General features: G+C 26.3%; 1 protein-coding gene across 2 annotated transcripts in view; it reads left to right on the top strand.

Annotated features, from left to right (window-relative positions):
* Positions 1–17,298, top strand: part of LOC107456436 (uncharacterized) — a 35,280-nt gene that overhangs the window by 13,421 nt on the left and 4,561 nt on the right. For both annotated transcript variants that reach the window (XM_043047030.3, XM_071182207.2), the window contains exons 4-5: positions 3,157–3,330; positions 8,290–8,562. In XM_043047030.3, the coding sequence (XP_042902964.1) occupies positions 3,157–3,330; positions 8,290–8,562 (447 nt within the window). The remainder of the gene's footprint in view (positions 1–3,156; positions 3,331–8,289; positions 8,563–17,298) is intronic.

Here is a 17,298-nt window from a genome sequence, read left to right as displayed (position 1 = left end):
TAAAAGACAGAATACTTTAATAACTTTTTATCTAATTATTGGGTTTTCATGTATTAAGATGTAATCTTAATGATTTGAGGGAGTAACATTTAATATATTGAAATATTTGGGCAGGAGATGTTTCAAGTTACGAAATCACAACGCAAAACGCACTTTCTTGGAATAAACATCCTTTTTCAACGGAACTGGACTCTATACCTTCAAAACATGGGAGGGAGTTGGAAAATATGTTTCCAATAATTTGAGCAGGAAACTGGTCAAAAGTTAGGGCCTCTTAACGTTAATTCACTTTTTGCTTATTTCTAATATATTGTATTAAATTTCTACTATATATAATGCACTATTATGAAATTTATTTATCTGAAAATAATTGTACGAGAAAAGTTTATTTTTATAATTATTTCAAAAAAATGAATTTAATGATACTTTTTAGTTTGTTATACTTAACATTAAGAACCCAAAATTTTGACCGCGTTACAGTCTTAACCTTTCGAAATAGAATTTTTATTAAACATATTTTTTATATTTTTTTCAATATGTTGTATTAATTTAGATTAAAATAATTGAAAAATATTACATTTAGCATTTTAATAATTAATGAGTATGAAACACAGCACGAAACAGGGTGTTTTTTTTTCTTTCCAGCGAAGTCAAATCTTCCTAAGACAACTCACTCTCAAGCAATAATTTTTCATATTTGCACTTATTTAGATCTAAGAGAAACATATTTTGTATTAATTTAGATTAAAATAATTGAAAAATATTACATTTAGAATTTTAATAATTTATGGTTATGAAATACAGCATAAAACACCGGTGTTTATTTTTCTGCGTTATAAGTAAAATCCTCCTAACACAACTCCCTTTCAAACAATAATTTTTCAAAACAATTTACACTTATTTGCACTTATTTAGATCTAAGAGAAACAGTTATTCATCATTAGAATTTCTTTAATTTACAAAATCTATTATTGATAAATTTTAGAATATGAATGAAAAAAAATATTTTCAAACTATTATTTATTTCTTTATTTTTCGGATTTTATATTTTATACAAATATAATTCCGATAATCAAACAGATTTTTTAGTACAATTAGACTTTCAACTATTAGACTGTTTCTCATAATTAAAATACACCAAAGTATATTTTTGCTTGTAATTAGAACACCAGAAAAAAATATATATAAGGGACACAGGTGTCTCATCTGCGTCAAAGAGGGCCATATTTTGGGCCATATTTTCCAGATTGCGATTACTCATTCTAAATATTTTGATGGTGAAGAATCAAAATTCGTCAAAAAATAGTATGCTTTTTCAGAAAAATGCGTTTATGCGTGTTATTTCGCAAATTTGAAATATTAATTACGATTTGTAAGTTAAGCTCCTCGAGCCATTACAAATGCATCTTAGTAAGTGGCATTCTGATGTTTTTAAAATGTTCCGTTTTTCATTTTGGTTAAACTACTTCATTCATTGTTATTTTTAAATTTCAGAAATGTTTTACAATTCCAGTAAGAGTCTTATTTTATTTTGTTGAAATACTTTTAGGAACTCATAAATAAGGTCGAAGTACGCGTTATGTTCACGAACATGTTACCCTTCGTGGAAAACACAACTACAGTCGGAGACGAATCGGTCACGAACCTACAGCTAAAACAAATGTCAGATATACATTTTTTTCAACATTATTCTCAATAAAAGTATCTAATTCTGTTTCACTTTAAAGGTGAAGCAAAATTTCAATAAAATAAAAATCACAGAGAAAAAAATTTCTTGTAAAATTATCGTATTGTATGTGATAACATTTCTGTTTTTAAAAGAAAATTGAAAAAATTCTGAACCAAAATATGGGGTATTTAAACCATTCATTTAGTAATTTTTCCGTTCAAATGGTAACGTTTTACTAGAAATTTCGGCTTTCAAAATTATAATTCTGATTACCACGCATTTAGTAAAAACTGAAGAGATTTAACAGAATAAATGGTTTTTATGCCATGTTTTAAGCTATAATTATAAAATAACCAAATTTTGTCACATTTACCAAATGTTATCACAGATTATAAAACCATACTTTATTGTTAATTTTACTAAAGTGTTTAAGAAAGCGCTTAGTTAAAAATTGCCGAGCTTTTTAGTGGACCCATAGGGCAAGAAACATGGACACGATAAATTTTTCAGTATTCTGATAGTTTTGACCATACTTTTTTCAATTCCTACAATTAGTTCATACTCTCCCTATATCTTGCTCAAATTTTCAATCGTTAATAAGATACTTTTCATACGACACAAGTTCGAAGACATTTTTTGAACTTGTAGTTCATGACACTTGATGTTAATACAGTTTTTTGAAATATTAATTCATTAATTAAATTGTTACATATAAAATAAAAAATATTCAGTTGAAAGCTCAATTACCAAAAAAGTTTTATTGTATTAACACAGATTTGGTTTCACAGATGTAATTCCTAATTCTAAAAGAGCGAAAATTTCTAATTATTTTACTCGGTAACTATAGCAACTTCCTCTACAATTGCAGTTACAATCTTTTTTCTTATATTTTTATTTAATATCTGGTTACTATAAAAACTAGTTTAATGTCTTTTTATAAATTGGTGAATTAATGAATTGGGGACTTAGTGAGTTTCGATGAATTTTGATGAATTCCTAATAATTTTTCACAATTTTATATTCATATTTTAACTACATATTACGCTAGCTTAAGTTTTATACAAAACTTAAAATAAAAATATCTGTAATTTATTTATTCTTCAATAATTGTAAAACGGTTATATTTTACTTTATCTCCTATTTTAATTGCATGTTACGCTAGATTCAGTTTTACACAAAACTTCTAATAAAAGTTATGATAACTTATTTACTTTTTAATAACTGTTAAACGGTCAATTAATATAGATACCGTTTTAAATGCTCTTATCATTAAATATTACGTAATAAGATATTTTTTCAAGACTACTTCATAATAAAAAACACAGCTTAAAGCTTGAAACCTTTAATTTTGAATAATGATCAAAATCAAAATGATAATCAAAATGAAGGTGATAAATATCGCAGGTAAATAAATATCTTAAAATTAAGAATTAAAAAATATTTGTACCTTTTGGTTAGCACGTAAAAATTCTTATTTTATTCTCTAGACACTTCACCCTGGAATATAGTCATCGGAAACAAAGGTTATGAATTTCGAATAAGCCCTATAACAGAACAAGACGTCGATTTTAATTACTTCTCAGTCAATCTAGCTCAGTCTGAAAAAGTATTCCACCCCAAAGTGAAAAAGTTAAATTTTCGAATACGAATAGTACCTATTAGTAAGTATAACTTTAAATAGTTAAAACAATTATAAAAATAAAAGTCAATTTTAAGAAAGTAATAAGTTGTTCAGATAATTAAAATAAGTAGTTAGCTAATACCAAACTGTTATCAATTGAGAATAAGCTAATAAAATGGTTAGAACTGCTTTAAAATTAAATAAAAAAGCACAATTTAAAATCAATCACTCTAATGTAAAAAAAAAATGATTTATATGGTATATTTCAACATGATTCAATGGTATATTTCAACAGGCCTGCCCCTCCCCCCTAAAAAATAAAATTAAAACCTCTTGTTTTTCGGCATTAAGAAATAAGATATATCTGTATTAATATTTTTTATGAGAAAAATGATAACTGAGAATTAACGTTCTGTACGATTTTCAAATTACTTAAACTTTATTATAACAGAATAAATTGTTACTAAAAATTTTTTTGATACTCATATATTGTAAGAATAGAATAGTTTCTTACTCAGACATATCAATTTGTTACAGATCAATTATTATATATTGATCTATAATAATTATATTATTATAGATCAATTTGTTACCCAAACATTATCATATAAAAATATTATGTTACTCAAGCGTTGCTATAATAGAGTAACTTGTTCTCAAGCATTTGCTCTAATAAAATGATTTAATACCATTTTGTTTTCAAATTGAAAATTAAAGTAATTAATTTCTAATATGTTATTTTTAATTCTTGAAATTGTCTGTAGCCTTTTGTTTGTCTTAATAAAAACTATAAAATTTTTTATATAAACAAAAATAAAAATCTTTATAACTAGTTAGCACACAGATACAGAAAATTCAAAGAACATAAAAATAGATGTTCTAAAGCCCTGTCACGACCGGTTTTGTCTAAAGGAAACCAATAACTTCGAGTTACGAAAAAAATATTTTTTTCTTCTTGTTATCACGGGGAAAAACCACTACTTCCAGATATGAAGTTGCAACAGTTAACAAGAAGCACGATATTGTGGTAGCACGAATTTACTAATAAGAATTTCATTTCAGCTGCTGCGAGATGAGATTTCTAAATTTTTAATTATTTTTCCTGTAAAATAAAAGTAATTGGTTTTAAAATGAGAAAGTTCTTCATCAATATGTAATTCCCAAATCCTTAGCTGCTTGTTTTTCAAATCTCATTGAACATCTGGTTTAGTAATATCAAAGCATTGATACATTTTACACAGTTTAGAAACTATTGCTGTTAAAATTGATTTGTAAAAGAAGAAGTGTCTCAATGGATTTTATTTCTTTTTTAATAAAATCTTTAAACTACAGAAAAAGACACAGTATTTAAACAAATTATTCTAAATATGCTTATTCATAAAAATTTTCTAAAATCCACAAGGCAACGTCCTGAAAATATAGATCATTTTAATATTTTTAAATATATTGCATAAATAATATGCAAACTAAAATAAAATTATTGCGGTTGGTGTGTCAGTCTTACGCGCAGTGCACTAAGTTTAAAATCATTTCTGTCACTTAAATCCAAAATGATAATAGTTATTATTCGAATCACTTTAAATTGCATGCTGCATCTTTTATAGTATATTCTAATTCTATAATAAATAATAAATAAATTTAAATAATAAATATATAAAAATAAAAAAAAAGTTACATGGAGTTTATTTAGCCAATCTTGGTAAAATACAAGTCAGTCATGAAATTTCTTTAAATCTAAAGGAATACTAAAAACATTTTTTGTTTCAATTCTCTATCCTTTTGGAATGTTTTTTTTAATTGGAAAATTTGAATTTTAAATTTATTTCCAAATGATTCAATATTTCTTTGAAAAAAATTGACTTTAAACACATCCAAAAAATCCTTGGCTACAAATTAAAAAAAGAGCCTTTTTCAAACTGCTCCCCATTAGCAAAAACGTTCATTGCAATTAGTTCCACTCATTTAACACTTTTCTCCGAAAAACTACATTAAAGTAAATTTTTAAAGCAAATTTTTAGTGTAAATAAATGCAAGTACTTTGATGAAGTTCTCTAAATCTAAAAGAATACTAAATTAATTTTCAAAAAAATTTTTTGTTTCAATTCTCTGCCCTTTTAGAAAGTATTTTTAAATTGGAAATTTAGAATTTTAAATTTATTTCCAAATGATTTACTATTTCTTCGAAAAAATTGACTTTATACGCAAATGAAAAATCATAGGCTAAAAATTAAGAAAAAAAAGCTTTTTTTTTAAACTGCGCCCCATTAACAAAAAAGTTCATTCTATCAGTTTTACTGTTTCATGAGTTTTTCTGAAAAACTATTTTAAATTTTTCAGACAAATTTTAAAAGTAAATAAAAAAAAAGAAAAACTGGTGATTGAATACTTTAAAAAATCTCTTGTTAAAATGTGCTTCTTAACAAAGGGAATTAAAATTTACTTTTTAAAACTAAATTTAGCATTATGACTGTAAAAGTTTTATATGAAATAAAATACAATTTAAAAAATAGAATATAGGCCAGTTTCTAAAGGGAAAAAACTTCAACATTACTATCTAGACAAGTGCGGCATTGTCTCATACGCATTTTTTTACACTGTGTAGGACTCATAGTTTGGAAGTTAAGAAGGCTTTACTGTGTATGAAGTATAAAAAGTACAATTTTAATTCCTGTTTATAAGTCAAAAACTGTTATTTTAACATATTAAAAATGAATTCTTTTGCATTTTTTGTGCTAAATACAATGAAACGAAATCAAAAGTTAATTGAATAGCTCAAAGGGTACTAAAATTTTTATGTATAAAGCATACAGTTTTGTATTTATATTCATGCAAATAAAACCAATATATGAAAATAACCAATGTATTTATATTTATGTCAAAATAATAATTTTGTACTTTTTATAATTCAAACTTAATAAATCTTTTATAAAATTTGAACTATTATTATCAACTTTAATAAACGTCTAAAAAGCATAGAAAATAAAACCGCAAAGAACTACGTTTGCAATTAGCCTCTCAAAATATTTGAAAACTAATTTCAAAATTGTAGCTAAAATAACAATAATTAATTAAATTTTTCTATTTAATTTCGCTAGGCACGCTTAAATTACCCATTATAAATAAGAGTTCAATTATGTTCAAAGGATAAAAATAAATTAACTTCCTTGTTTTTATTTCGATACTGTTTTATCAAGGTATTATTGACAATTTTAACTGTACTAGTTTTATAAACAAATTATGGTTATTAGAAAATGAAACAAACCTGAAACTATGTTGCAATAACTGGACACCTGGAAGTAAAAGTTTGAGGAAAAAATTACAAAAGATTTCAATTCAACTAAAATATAACAGTATAGATATAAATAGATATTTTTGCAGAAACGGGGGAAGTCAAAAAAAATTTTTTATTGTCAATGAAAAAAATAATTAATTAAATAGAATATAAGCAATAAGAAAAAAATAATTCACAAATAATAAAATAATTCATAAATGTTAATAAAATCGGTAACAAATTGATTGAAAAGAAATAAGCGGAGTTCTAATTGATTTGTGTTCTATTTACACCACGTGGGTGCATTCAATTACTGAGAATTAAATCCCACGGCTCTCTGCCGTAAGGGGTGGTTCAAGGTTCTTTTCATAACATTTTTTTAAATTACATGCAGAAGAGAATAAATAATAATTGGAAAATAAGTTTTTTTAAATTGAAAAAAAAAACCTATTTCGACACCGAAAAAATTTCAGTTAATTTTATTTTTTCTTTCATTATTAAGAGGTTATTCATGCAATCGCCATCATTTTAGGGATAAGGAATTATAGCGTAGGTATCAGTAACAATCAATTTAAACATAATATTATTTAATAATAAATAATAATTTATATTTATTGAGTCATTAAACAAAACGTTTAGTACATGGAATTTAATTACTTTTAACAATAAGTCTTTGTTTGCTGAATTAATTTTGATAAATGCAATTTAGTTCAAAATGGTTACTGATTTACAAATCCGCTGCTATAAAAGTTCCTTTGCAATATTATCTAATTGCTAACTCTAACAAATTAGTTAATGTCAAACTGCATAGTTTATTTAAAAACGTATTTAGTTTTTTAATGCGTTTCTAAATATGAAAAATTTGAGGTAAACTCTGCAAAGTGTCTTCATTTTATGGAAAAAGGACATCTTGTATTTATTTATTTATTTATTTGCATTTTTTTGAAAATTATTAATTTCTGAAATTTTTATGTACTGAAATTGCTAATGTGTACTAAAACGATTTCCTGAAATTTGAACCTTGTAAGTGAACAGTGATCTACGCAAAGAGTTAATAAATCATCATAGCCATGAGATTTATTAACTCATAAGAGTTAATAAACCACCATAAGAGTTAATAAACCACCATAACAAGTTATCATAGTACACAAGAATAAGATACCTTCAAAATTACTGAATTTGAGAAGACATTTTCACTCTTCAAATATGCTAGTTCTGGAAAAATAGCCCCATGTTTATATGCTTGTCATTTTTATTTACTGATCTGTTTAGTTATTTATTTGTTTACTTTGTCCTGCGTCGAACAGCTGAGCTGTCCAAATTAATATTCAAAATTACAACAGTGCAGTTCTGAATGCAGTGCAGATTATAAGGAAACACTAACTCCAAAAAGGGAAACAAACTATCCCCCACTTTTTCTATAAGCTTGGTCAGAAATGAACCTTTACAGAACTTAGTTTAGCAAATACTCGTATAAGCATTTGAGTACAGTATTTCACCAGAAATTGGAAATTATTATCTGCGTATTGATGTGAAAATTAAATATATTTGATAAGGAAAATCCGATATAATTCAGGGCTGATTTTGCTATTTTTTTTCCTTGATTTACAAATACTTGAAATAACATAAAATAATTAAGGATAAGGTTTTAAGGATAACCTTTAAAATAACACAGCCCCCACTTGTTTTAGTTTCATTAGGATTAAACATACAATATATGTTTCAAAGACTTAGGATTTCTATACCTGGGAGAGACAATCACTTTGAATATCGACAGCTTCATCAGTTTGCCAGCAGAATCAATCAAGTATAGATGGTATGTAGAAAAAAATGGTGAAAGAGGGACTTTACCAAGCAATATGAAGAAAAGTCTCTCCGGTCGAGTTCTAACAATCTCTGAACTCCGCAAGAATCAAGAAGGGATTGTTGCTTGTTCCATTTATTCCAATCTGAATGTATCCGTTGCAAAAAGAAGGTTTCTTATCAAGCATATTAGCAAAGGTAAATATACACTGTTGTGTAAAATTTTAAAAAAAATATTCAGATTTTATTATTTACAGATTTTAATGAAATTTGGCTTGAACAAAAGTTCAAAGGTTAATGCGGGTTAATACGGAGAAAAGGTAATAACCATTTAGTTATTGTAATGCACGATTCACTTGCATGATCGAAAGTAATTCTCATCGTTGTCTGAGGAAATAAACAGTGGTTACTGAATCGAACCTAAAAAAAAAGGTCTAACAGGAAAAATTGTCTTCTATTAGTCTTTTTTCCCCATGTCTTACAGGCCTTACAATGTGATTTTATAATTAAAATAAGGCAGTTTAGGTGTTTTTGTACAATCGAATTACATTTGCCCTCCCCAATGTGTCCCATACATTCTCTATAGAGCGGTGGTGGCTCAGGGAATCTACAAATTTCTTCCCAATGTGGAGACTCAAGTTCGAATCCCAGCGATGGCAGGTCGATGCGAATTCTGCACCTATCTCACACCGACTGCAGTGCTAACGTAAAATATCCTCAGTGGTAGACACATCAAGGGTTAGAGTTCCCTTGCGGTCAAGCTAACCGTGGGAGATTTTCGAACCTCTCTATGTAATGCAAATGCGGGTTAGTTCCATCAAAAAGTTCTCCACGAAGGCAAATTTCGTCCAATATTCGATCCAGAAGTTTAATCGTCTTCTGGATCGGGTTCAAAATTACAACGCTATGGTGTTGAACATTAGTAATCGTAAACTCAAAATTGGGTCATCTGTTCAACTACGGTAATAAAATAAAATGAAATAAAATAAAATAAAATAAAATAAAATGAAATGAAATGAAATGAAATGAAATGAAATGAAATAAAATAAAATAAAATAAAATAAAATAAAATAAAATAAAATAAAATAAAATAAAATAAAATAAAATACACATTCTAATGGGTTGAGGTCTGAACGTTTCGAGGGCTTGTGCAATCGGAGAACATCTTCAAACTCTAGAAAATCCTTGACATGATGAGGTCTATGTTGCCGTCAATAAAATTGAAACCAGTATCAACGGAATCCCTAGGAAAGCAACTATAGTCTGTACTTATGTCCGACACTCTTTGAAACGTATGGGGGACAGGATCATGCTGCTGTCTTACGCTATGCCTACGCAGGCCATCAAACTTTCGATTCCATGATGTTTAATTTCTCTGAAGTTGGAAGACAGTCAGCGTGCTCCAAGTTTTCTTCTTATAAAAATATAAATTATGAAAACCAATACTGTGCACCAGATTTGATTGAGGAATGCTTTTCAATGATTTGATAACGAAATATTTATTCCTATTTTCACAGGTGTGTATATATATATATATATATATATATATATATATATATATATATATATATATATATATATATATATATATATATATATATATATATATATATATATATATATATGTACCTATGAATGCTTAGTTTTCCTACACTTCAATATTAGAGGGGAGCAGCTTTAGAACTATCTTTTCCAGTCACCACTATTCTAGACAGAAAAAAAGTTAACAAACGTGTTTCAACTGACATTGCATACATATAATTCCATTTCTAAAGAATTGAGAAGCAAGATAAGACGTGATATTCATCTCCATCACACTAAAAAAAAATTTTATAAGAGATTTTAAAAAAATTCTTTATTATTCTGTATAAATGTTTCTTGAAAGAACTATAATTAATGATTTTTTTTAGATACTCTTCGTCCATTGATTATATATGATTCTAAAAAAGTTCATACATTTAATGATGTTGGTATGCAAATTTAAAAAGTAGTTTGTACTGATTAGGTTGACATAGAAATCGGAGATTTCTAATTAACTTTTGAATGAACAAATCAATTCGAGCAAGCAAACAAATCAACCTCACATAAGTTTCCCAAAGTTGCAAATATTGCGTTTCACAAATATTGTAAATATGTGCGTTTTAATGTGTAATTAACTAAGCTAAGAAAGTAGTATTTATGTGAATGATCTAGAACCAGCACATTTATAGCGTGATAAGGGCTAATGCGTTTTCTGTTTATTTTGCATTATTCAATAACACACAATTTCGTCAATAATATGTCATGATTTATGTATATGACTGACTTAAATATTTTTTTTTTAAAAATTGCAGTTTTATTGAATGAGCCAGATGATTATTACCACAATCTCATTTAAAATATGCAACCAAAAAAAAAGATTTAAAGTATAAGAAAATTTAAGGAGTGTAATTTTAGAAGACAATATACAAAATTTGAATTGAAATCGGTTTCTGAGAAATGGAATTTTAACGAAATCGTATATTTAAAATTCGATTCCTTTGGAACTATCTGATTAATTTCGTTCCAATTTTGTAATTCGCCTTAGAAAATTACATTCTTTAAAAAGTTGTAAAAAATTACATAGTTTAAAATTCAAAAGTCTTTCGACTGCTGTTAAATAAAATAATAAAAAATAATAAGCAATTATTGAAAATAAATTTTTGCATTGAATCATCTTTGTATAAACGAATTTTATAACTGTATCCAAAATTTTATGATTAATTTTAGTGTATTTCCTGATTTTAATGAAACATTCCTTTAAACAGGACTTATTTTTACCACACAATTAATTTACAGATTACCAAATGCATTTTTATTGTTAAACATTCGATATTTTTTTCACAATAAGGCATTTAATAAGATAATAAACAATTGAATTTTTATAATTTTATTGATTATTTAATACAAGATTTTTTTCACAATAAAGCTTAAAATATGAAAATTGGAATCGAATATTTATAATTTAATTGATCAAGTTGTTTTTAAATTTATTTTATATACATTATTTCAATTAAGAAAAGGGCACAAAACACGAATTCTCACTTTATCATAATTTATTTCTCTTTCTCTTTTTCTATTTGTCCCTTTTTTCTATTTTTCAGTTTTCACTAATGCAGCGAATCATTTTGCAACACTTTGATCTTTTAATAGAAAAGCTAGAAGATTACAGTAGTTGGTGATTCTAAAATAAAGAAATGAATCAACGTAAATTTACTGACTCAATTACTAAGTTTTGTCAGATTTCAAAATTCAAACCATGAATATTCGTTACGAATAAACATATGAATAAACATTTCGTGCGATAATAGACGATTAGTCAGACTACTGGAAATGTAGTGATAAGTGCAACGAATTTGCATATCTATTTACGTTTCTTTGTATCTGCTGAAAAATTCCTGAGTTCATTATCTCGTAAAACAAAATTCAGAAATAAGATTATGAAAAAACAAATTTTTTTGTTGTTTTAAACTGGTGTTTGACGAGATGCATTACGTGATAGAATTTATTCAAAATATGTTTATTTTAGTCGACTTGTTTAGATTCAAAGAAATTGTATGATTAAAATAATATAAAAAAAGGTTGTTATTTTAGGAAAGAGTATCGTTTCTCTGATATTTTAAACTAAACTTATTAATCAATCTGTAAAATGTGCCTAATTATTGAATAAATTCAGTATTCATTAATTTATGTAGTTTAAGTACATTTTTGTATTCAATTAAAAAAGAGAAAAACATTAATAAAATAGAAAGTTTCATTCAGAAATTTATTCAAAAGAAGTAAATTAGTTGAGATAAATGTGATGATTAAAAATGAAAGCCATAGTCTCCGTTTTTTAACAAAATTTATTCGCAATAACAGAAAAATTAAATTTGTTTTTTTTTTCAAGCGAAAATTATTTGAAAAGAATAATTTTTTTTAAATGACGGCCAAAATCGTTCCCTATTTAAAACTAAACAAAGTATTACACATTTCAATATAAGATAGTATCCTCTTAAAATACCTTTTCCATTACTTTCTTTAATTTCTTATGACGTTTTACTCATTTTTGAATTTCTCCACGCATTATAAAATTGCATGGTTTATCATCTTCTTCAAAATAAAATAAAATAGAATAGAATAAAATAAAATGGAATAAAATAAATAATGATAGTTTTGATTTTTTTTTACAATGAAATTTTTTGCCATTCAAATTGTTTGAAATTGAATTCGGATTGTTGACTTTGTTATGTCAATACGGAGAATTTCTTCTCTTACGGATGTTTTTTGTAGTTCCATGGCCAAAAAAAGAAAAAAAAATGCACTGTTTGAGTTCCTTTAACTCAAAACAAATGTGTAATTTTAAACTTTTTACACTAATATCTAATCGTAAAGAATTATTTGGCTTTAGAACAAACAAAAATATAAAATGTTTAAAAAAATTATTGAACTTTTCTTTTTGAAAAAGTCTCCAATTTGGTGAGACTTTTCCACCAAGATGAAAACCATTAAAATTAATGAATAATTTTCAGATTTTGCTCAGATTTACGAATCAAAACAAAACAAAACAGTAGTAAACTTTTCAAATATTACAATTTTAAATTGAAAACGCCTTTCATTTTTGCAAAAATCTTAGGCTCTTCATCATAATAACAGTGTAGAAGCATAATTAGTATAGAAGATGCAGGCCAAACTTAACCTAACAGTTATAAATGCCGTTACAAACTCACACTATTTATTAAAATAGAATATTGTTCGCTAAAAAGAGTAATTTCAAATAACTTCAGAGCCTTTGAGGAACAGCCTTTAACGTCCTAAGTTTGTACATGGTTTGTCGACCAACAGTTGGCGAAAAAAATTGCTTTCATTGAACTAAATGGGGTCTTAATTGATTAGATTAGCCTAGATATTGAAATTTAAACGAGTTGTTCGTAGTATTTCTCTAGAATTATTTGCTAGTCACATTCTTTTGCCGGGTACTTCAAACAGTTATTTTAGGCAACTCAGACCGGGAACGGGAAGTAAATTTTGCAAACAGTAGATTTCTGTTACTTTTTCACAAAAATAAATAAATATTTTATTTAGCGTATGCTTTTTCTTCAAAGACAAAATTCTAAATAAGTTGAATTGTATGATAGATTTATTAAAACTGAGGTGCATAATCTTGAAAAGATACTGTAAATTAAGTTGTCAATCCCTTCTCTGACCTAAACAAGAAACTAGATAGAAATTACATGGCTTAATGTTACATATGGCTTATTAATTGAAATAAAAAATAAATCTACTTTTATGTATACTTCGTATTATTAGTGTTATTATTCGTGTTTTCATTAAAAATATAGTTTATTAATTTATTCAGACAATTATATTGTTCAGAATATACAATTTTATTGATATTGAAATGATCGAAAAAAGCAATTTTCAGTTGCAACGTTTGAAACTTGAATGCAAAAAATGCGCTTAGCAAAGCAGAATGATAGTTTTCCGTATTTTAATTTAAATTATAGTTTTACCAACTGAATAAACTTATGAAACAAAATTCACTTTTCATTTCATTTCTTCATTAATTTTTTTTTTAACTTAGTTAAAAATTGTTTGTAACAAAGCGTAAAAAAAAAAAAAAAAAAAAAAAAAAAAAAAAATAGGTAATTACTTTTTAATGAACCATTGCTTCTTTATTAACCACTTCATTTCCTGATATTGTTAAGCACAACGCTTTTACAAGTTAAGATTAAGAGGAAAAAATAGTTCTCAAACTCAATTAATGTCTGCCGTTGCTTGTAAAGAGGTAATAATTAACTAATCACTTAAAAAAATACGGATGTTAAATGACATCATGGATTCATTTTCCTTTCAGTGAGAATCGTCTAACCAATGATATAAATTCTAATACTTCAATTAAACTAAAAATCCAATTACTAATCAGAGTGCAAAATAAAATACACGACCGACACAAATAATTCCGCGATGTCGCGTTATGAAAACAATCACTTCTTTAAGATAGGGTCTCTACCGTGAAACTGAAACTTCCGACAGCGCGGTCTAAATTTAGCGTCTCTCTAAATATTACTTTTTTTTAAGACTTTCCATCTAATTTTTGAAGTTTTGAGTTCATGCATTAAGCATTTAGCACTCTCTCTCCGGTTGACGTTTTCTCGGATGATCCGCCCGCACCGATCTAAATACGGCAGCAAATGCGAGATGTGGAGAGAAACGCTTCTTTAAACTGTAAAATTCGAATTTCTCCGTAGTTCTCGCTTTATCTGGAATGGAGAACTCGGAAGCAAAAACGAAACATATAAGATTTAATGGATCCAAAAGGCATTTGGAATTTTTTTGTTTTTAAAGCTTTTCATTGCTCTCGAAAATTCGAATTGATTTTTTATTTTATTTTTTTAAATCAACCCAATCCAATCTAAAAGAAGAAACACTTCTGTAATCTGTAAAATTCGAATTTTTGTATGATTGTCGTTTGATCTGGGGGAAGCAATTGCGAAGCGAAACATATAAAATTAAATGGATTTAAAGTATTCTGAGTCTTTAAAATTTTGATTTTACTCTAAATGTTTCAAGAGATTTTTAGTTTCAAAATTGGCTATTTTTTTTTTTTTTTTTTTTTGAAATTTTGAAAATCTTAAATTAATTTAAACTCTTTGAGCAACAAAGATTTCTCCTATGTAGTTTTTGAGTTTCGTTCAAATTATTTTCAAAATCAGACTTTTTTTTTTCAACTTATTAAAAATAATTTTGCACATTTAAGAGAATGTAAACGATTAATTTTTTCCTAATCATATTTATTTATATCACTATTTTGACTAAACCGTATTGCGTTCAAAAAGTAGATAGGTTTGTTTTTTCTTTCTTTCTTTTTTTTTGTATCGAAATCAACGAATAAATAAATTCACGAAATAAAGTTTTAATTTGCTCTTAAAGTTTTTATTTAAAATCACTAGTTTTGAATCCGACTAAAAACTGACTCCTTTATTATTAATATTAAGTGAAGTTATACGCAATGAATTGTTTTTAAAATTTCGTTAATGTTAAATCTATTTAAACTCTTAGCGCAACAAAGATTCCTTCTTTTATGAAGTTTTCAATTTTGTTAAAATTATTTTTCAAAATCAGATTTTTTTTATTTATTTATTTATAATTTTTTTTTTTTACTATTTAAAAATATCTTTGCACATTTAAGGTAAATTAAACGACCAATTTTTTCTTAATCATATTTATTTATATCACCATTCTAACTAATCCCTATTGCGTTCAAAACGTAGATAGGTTTGCTTTTCTTTTGTTCCTTTTTTTTGTATCGAAATCAATAAATAAATTCACGAAATAAAGTTTTAATTTGATTTTAAAGCTTCAATTAGAATCGCTGGCTTCACATCCGACTCAAGACTCCTTTATTATTAATATTACATTAAGTTTTTTTTCAGAATTTCGAAGTCTTATTATTTACGTTATGGCTTAGAATGAAACCAATTTCTTACATTATTACACCCATTCACAAAAAAGCAGAGAATGAAACCAAATATAATACATTATTACAGCCATTCACAAAAAAGCAGAAAATGAAACCAAATATAGTACACTATTGCACCCATTCACAAAAAAGCAGAGAATAAAACCAATTTCATACATTATTACAGCCATTCACAAAAAAGCAGAGAATGAGACCAAATATAATACATTATTACACCCATTCACAAAACAGATATAATTTTCCTAAAATTAATTAATTATGAACTAAATTATTTTTATGTTTTTTTTGTCATTTGCATAAAATATAAAATGTTTTCGACCATAAAAACTATTTTATAATAATTATGAGAAACTTCTTAAGCTGTCAAAGCTTGTTTTGAAATTAAAGACCTTTATTTTTCGAAAATATTGTTTTTTCTAACTCATTCTTTCAACCGTGACTGAAAGTTATTTATAAAACTTCTTAACTATTTATTTTAGTATAAATTAATTTTTAACGCTTAGCTGCACTATATACTATAGACTATAATTATTAAGAGAATTATTTTAGTAAAAGAAATTAAATTTTTTGTCTGATCTGAAATTGTTCTCTGCTATGGAAAGAAAACTTATCCAGACTTAAGCAAGGATTTTCTCTGATGAATTTCTAGGCCGAGTTTCTTTTTTTCTGAAAACACGAATACTCGTATTAGGATCGTGACTAAATTCTAGATTTTAGGAATTTTAGAAAATTCTTGGCTCCATGCAAATGATTCCAAAAGGGACTCTAAATTGATTCTAAAAGGGATATTTTAAGCTTGCAGTGTTTTTAATATTCCTTAAATATTTGTTCTTTTTAATATTTTGCTGTTGTTCCTGTTGCTCCATCGGAATCGTTCTCTAATTTGTGCTGTCGTTCGAGTAGCAAGTTGAAGTTGGGATGATTTTTATAAAATCTTAACCCACTATCTGAGGTGAAAATCAACTCTCTTCGTGTTTAAAATATGTTCCGAAAAAAAAACAATAAGACCATTGGTGATATTCTGTTTTAAAAAATTTAAAAACATAAAGAAACCATTCAGCTATGGATGTCAATTATGGATTTTTAAATAGCTAGAGAACATCCTAGTTTAGAACTCTTCCTCCAGTTCTTCTGTTCAAAAAGGGAAATCGTGAAATTTATTAAAAATTCATTGTTTAAGAACATTAATGCAAGAGTTTAAAAATGGATTAATAGTGCCTATAGTACTACGAAGGCAATAAGTCAAATCAGCTTGATCATAGTCTGTTTTGAGTAAAAAAAAAATGAACATAGAATTTACATAAATTTACTTTGAAATAATACACAATATTCCAAAAAAAAATCAGAAAATTCATTTCTCACAAACATAAACACACAAGTTCAAGCATAACTTTACGTACTTCTTAACTGAGCTTTATTTTTATTATAATGCCTATTTTGGTTACAAAACGCAA

This window comes from Parasteatoda tepidariorum, chromosome 4 (genome assembly GCF_982258835.1).
Source record: "Parasteatoda tepidariorum strain Cologne lab strain chromosome 4, Ptep-v5.0, whole genome shotgun sequence".
NCBI classification, from domain to species: Eukaryota; Metazoa; Arthropoda; class Arachnida; order Araneae; family Theridiidae; genus Parasteatoda; species Parasteatoda tepidariorum.
The sequence above is the reverse complement of the archived record's forward strand: the minus strand, read 5'-3'. Positions and strand labels throughout refer to the sequence as shown.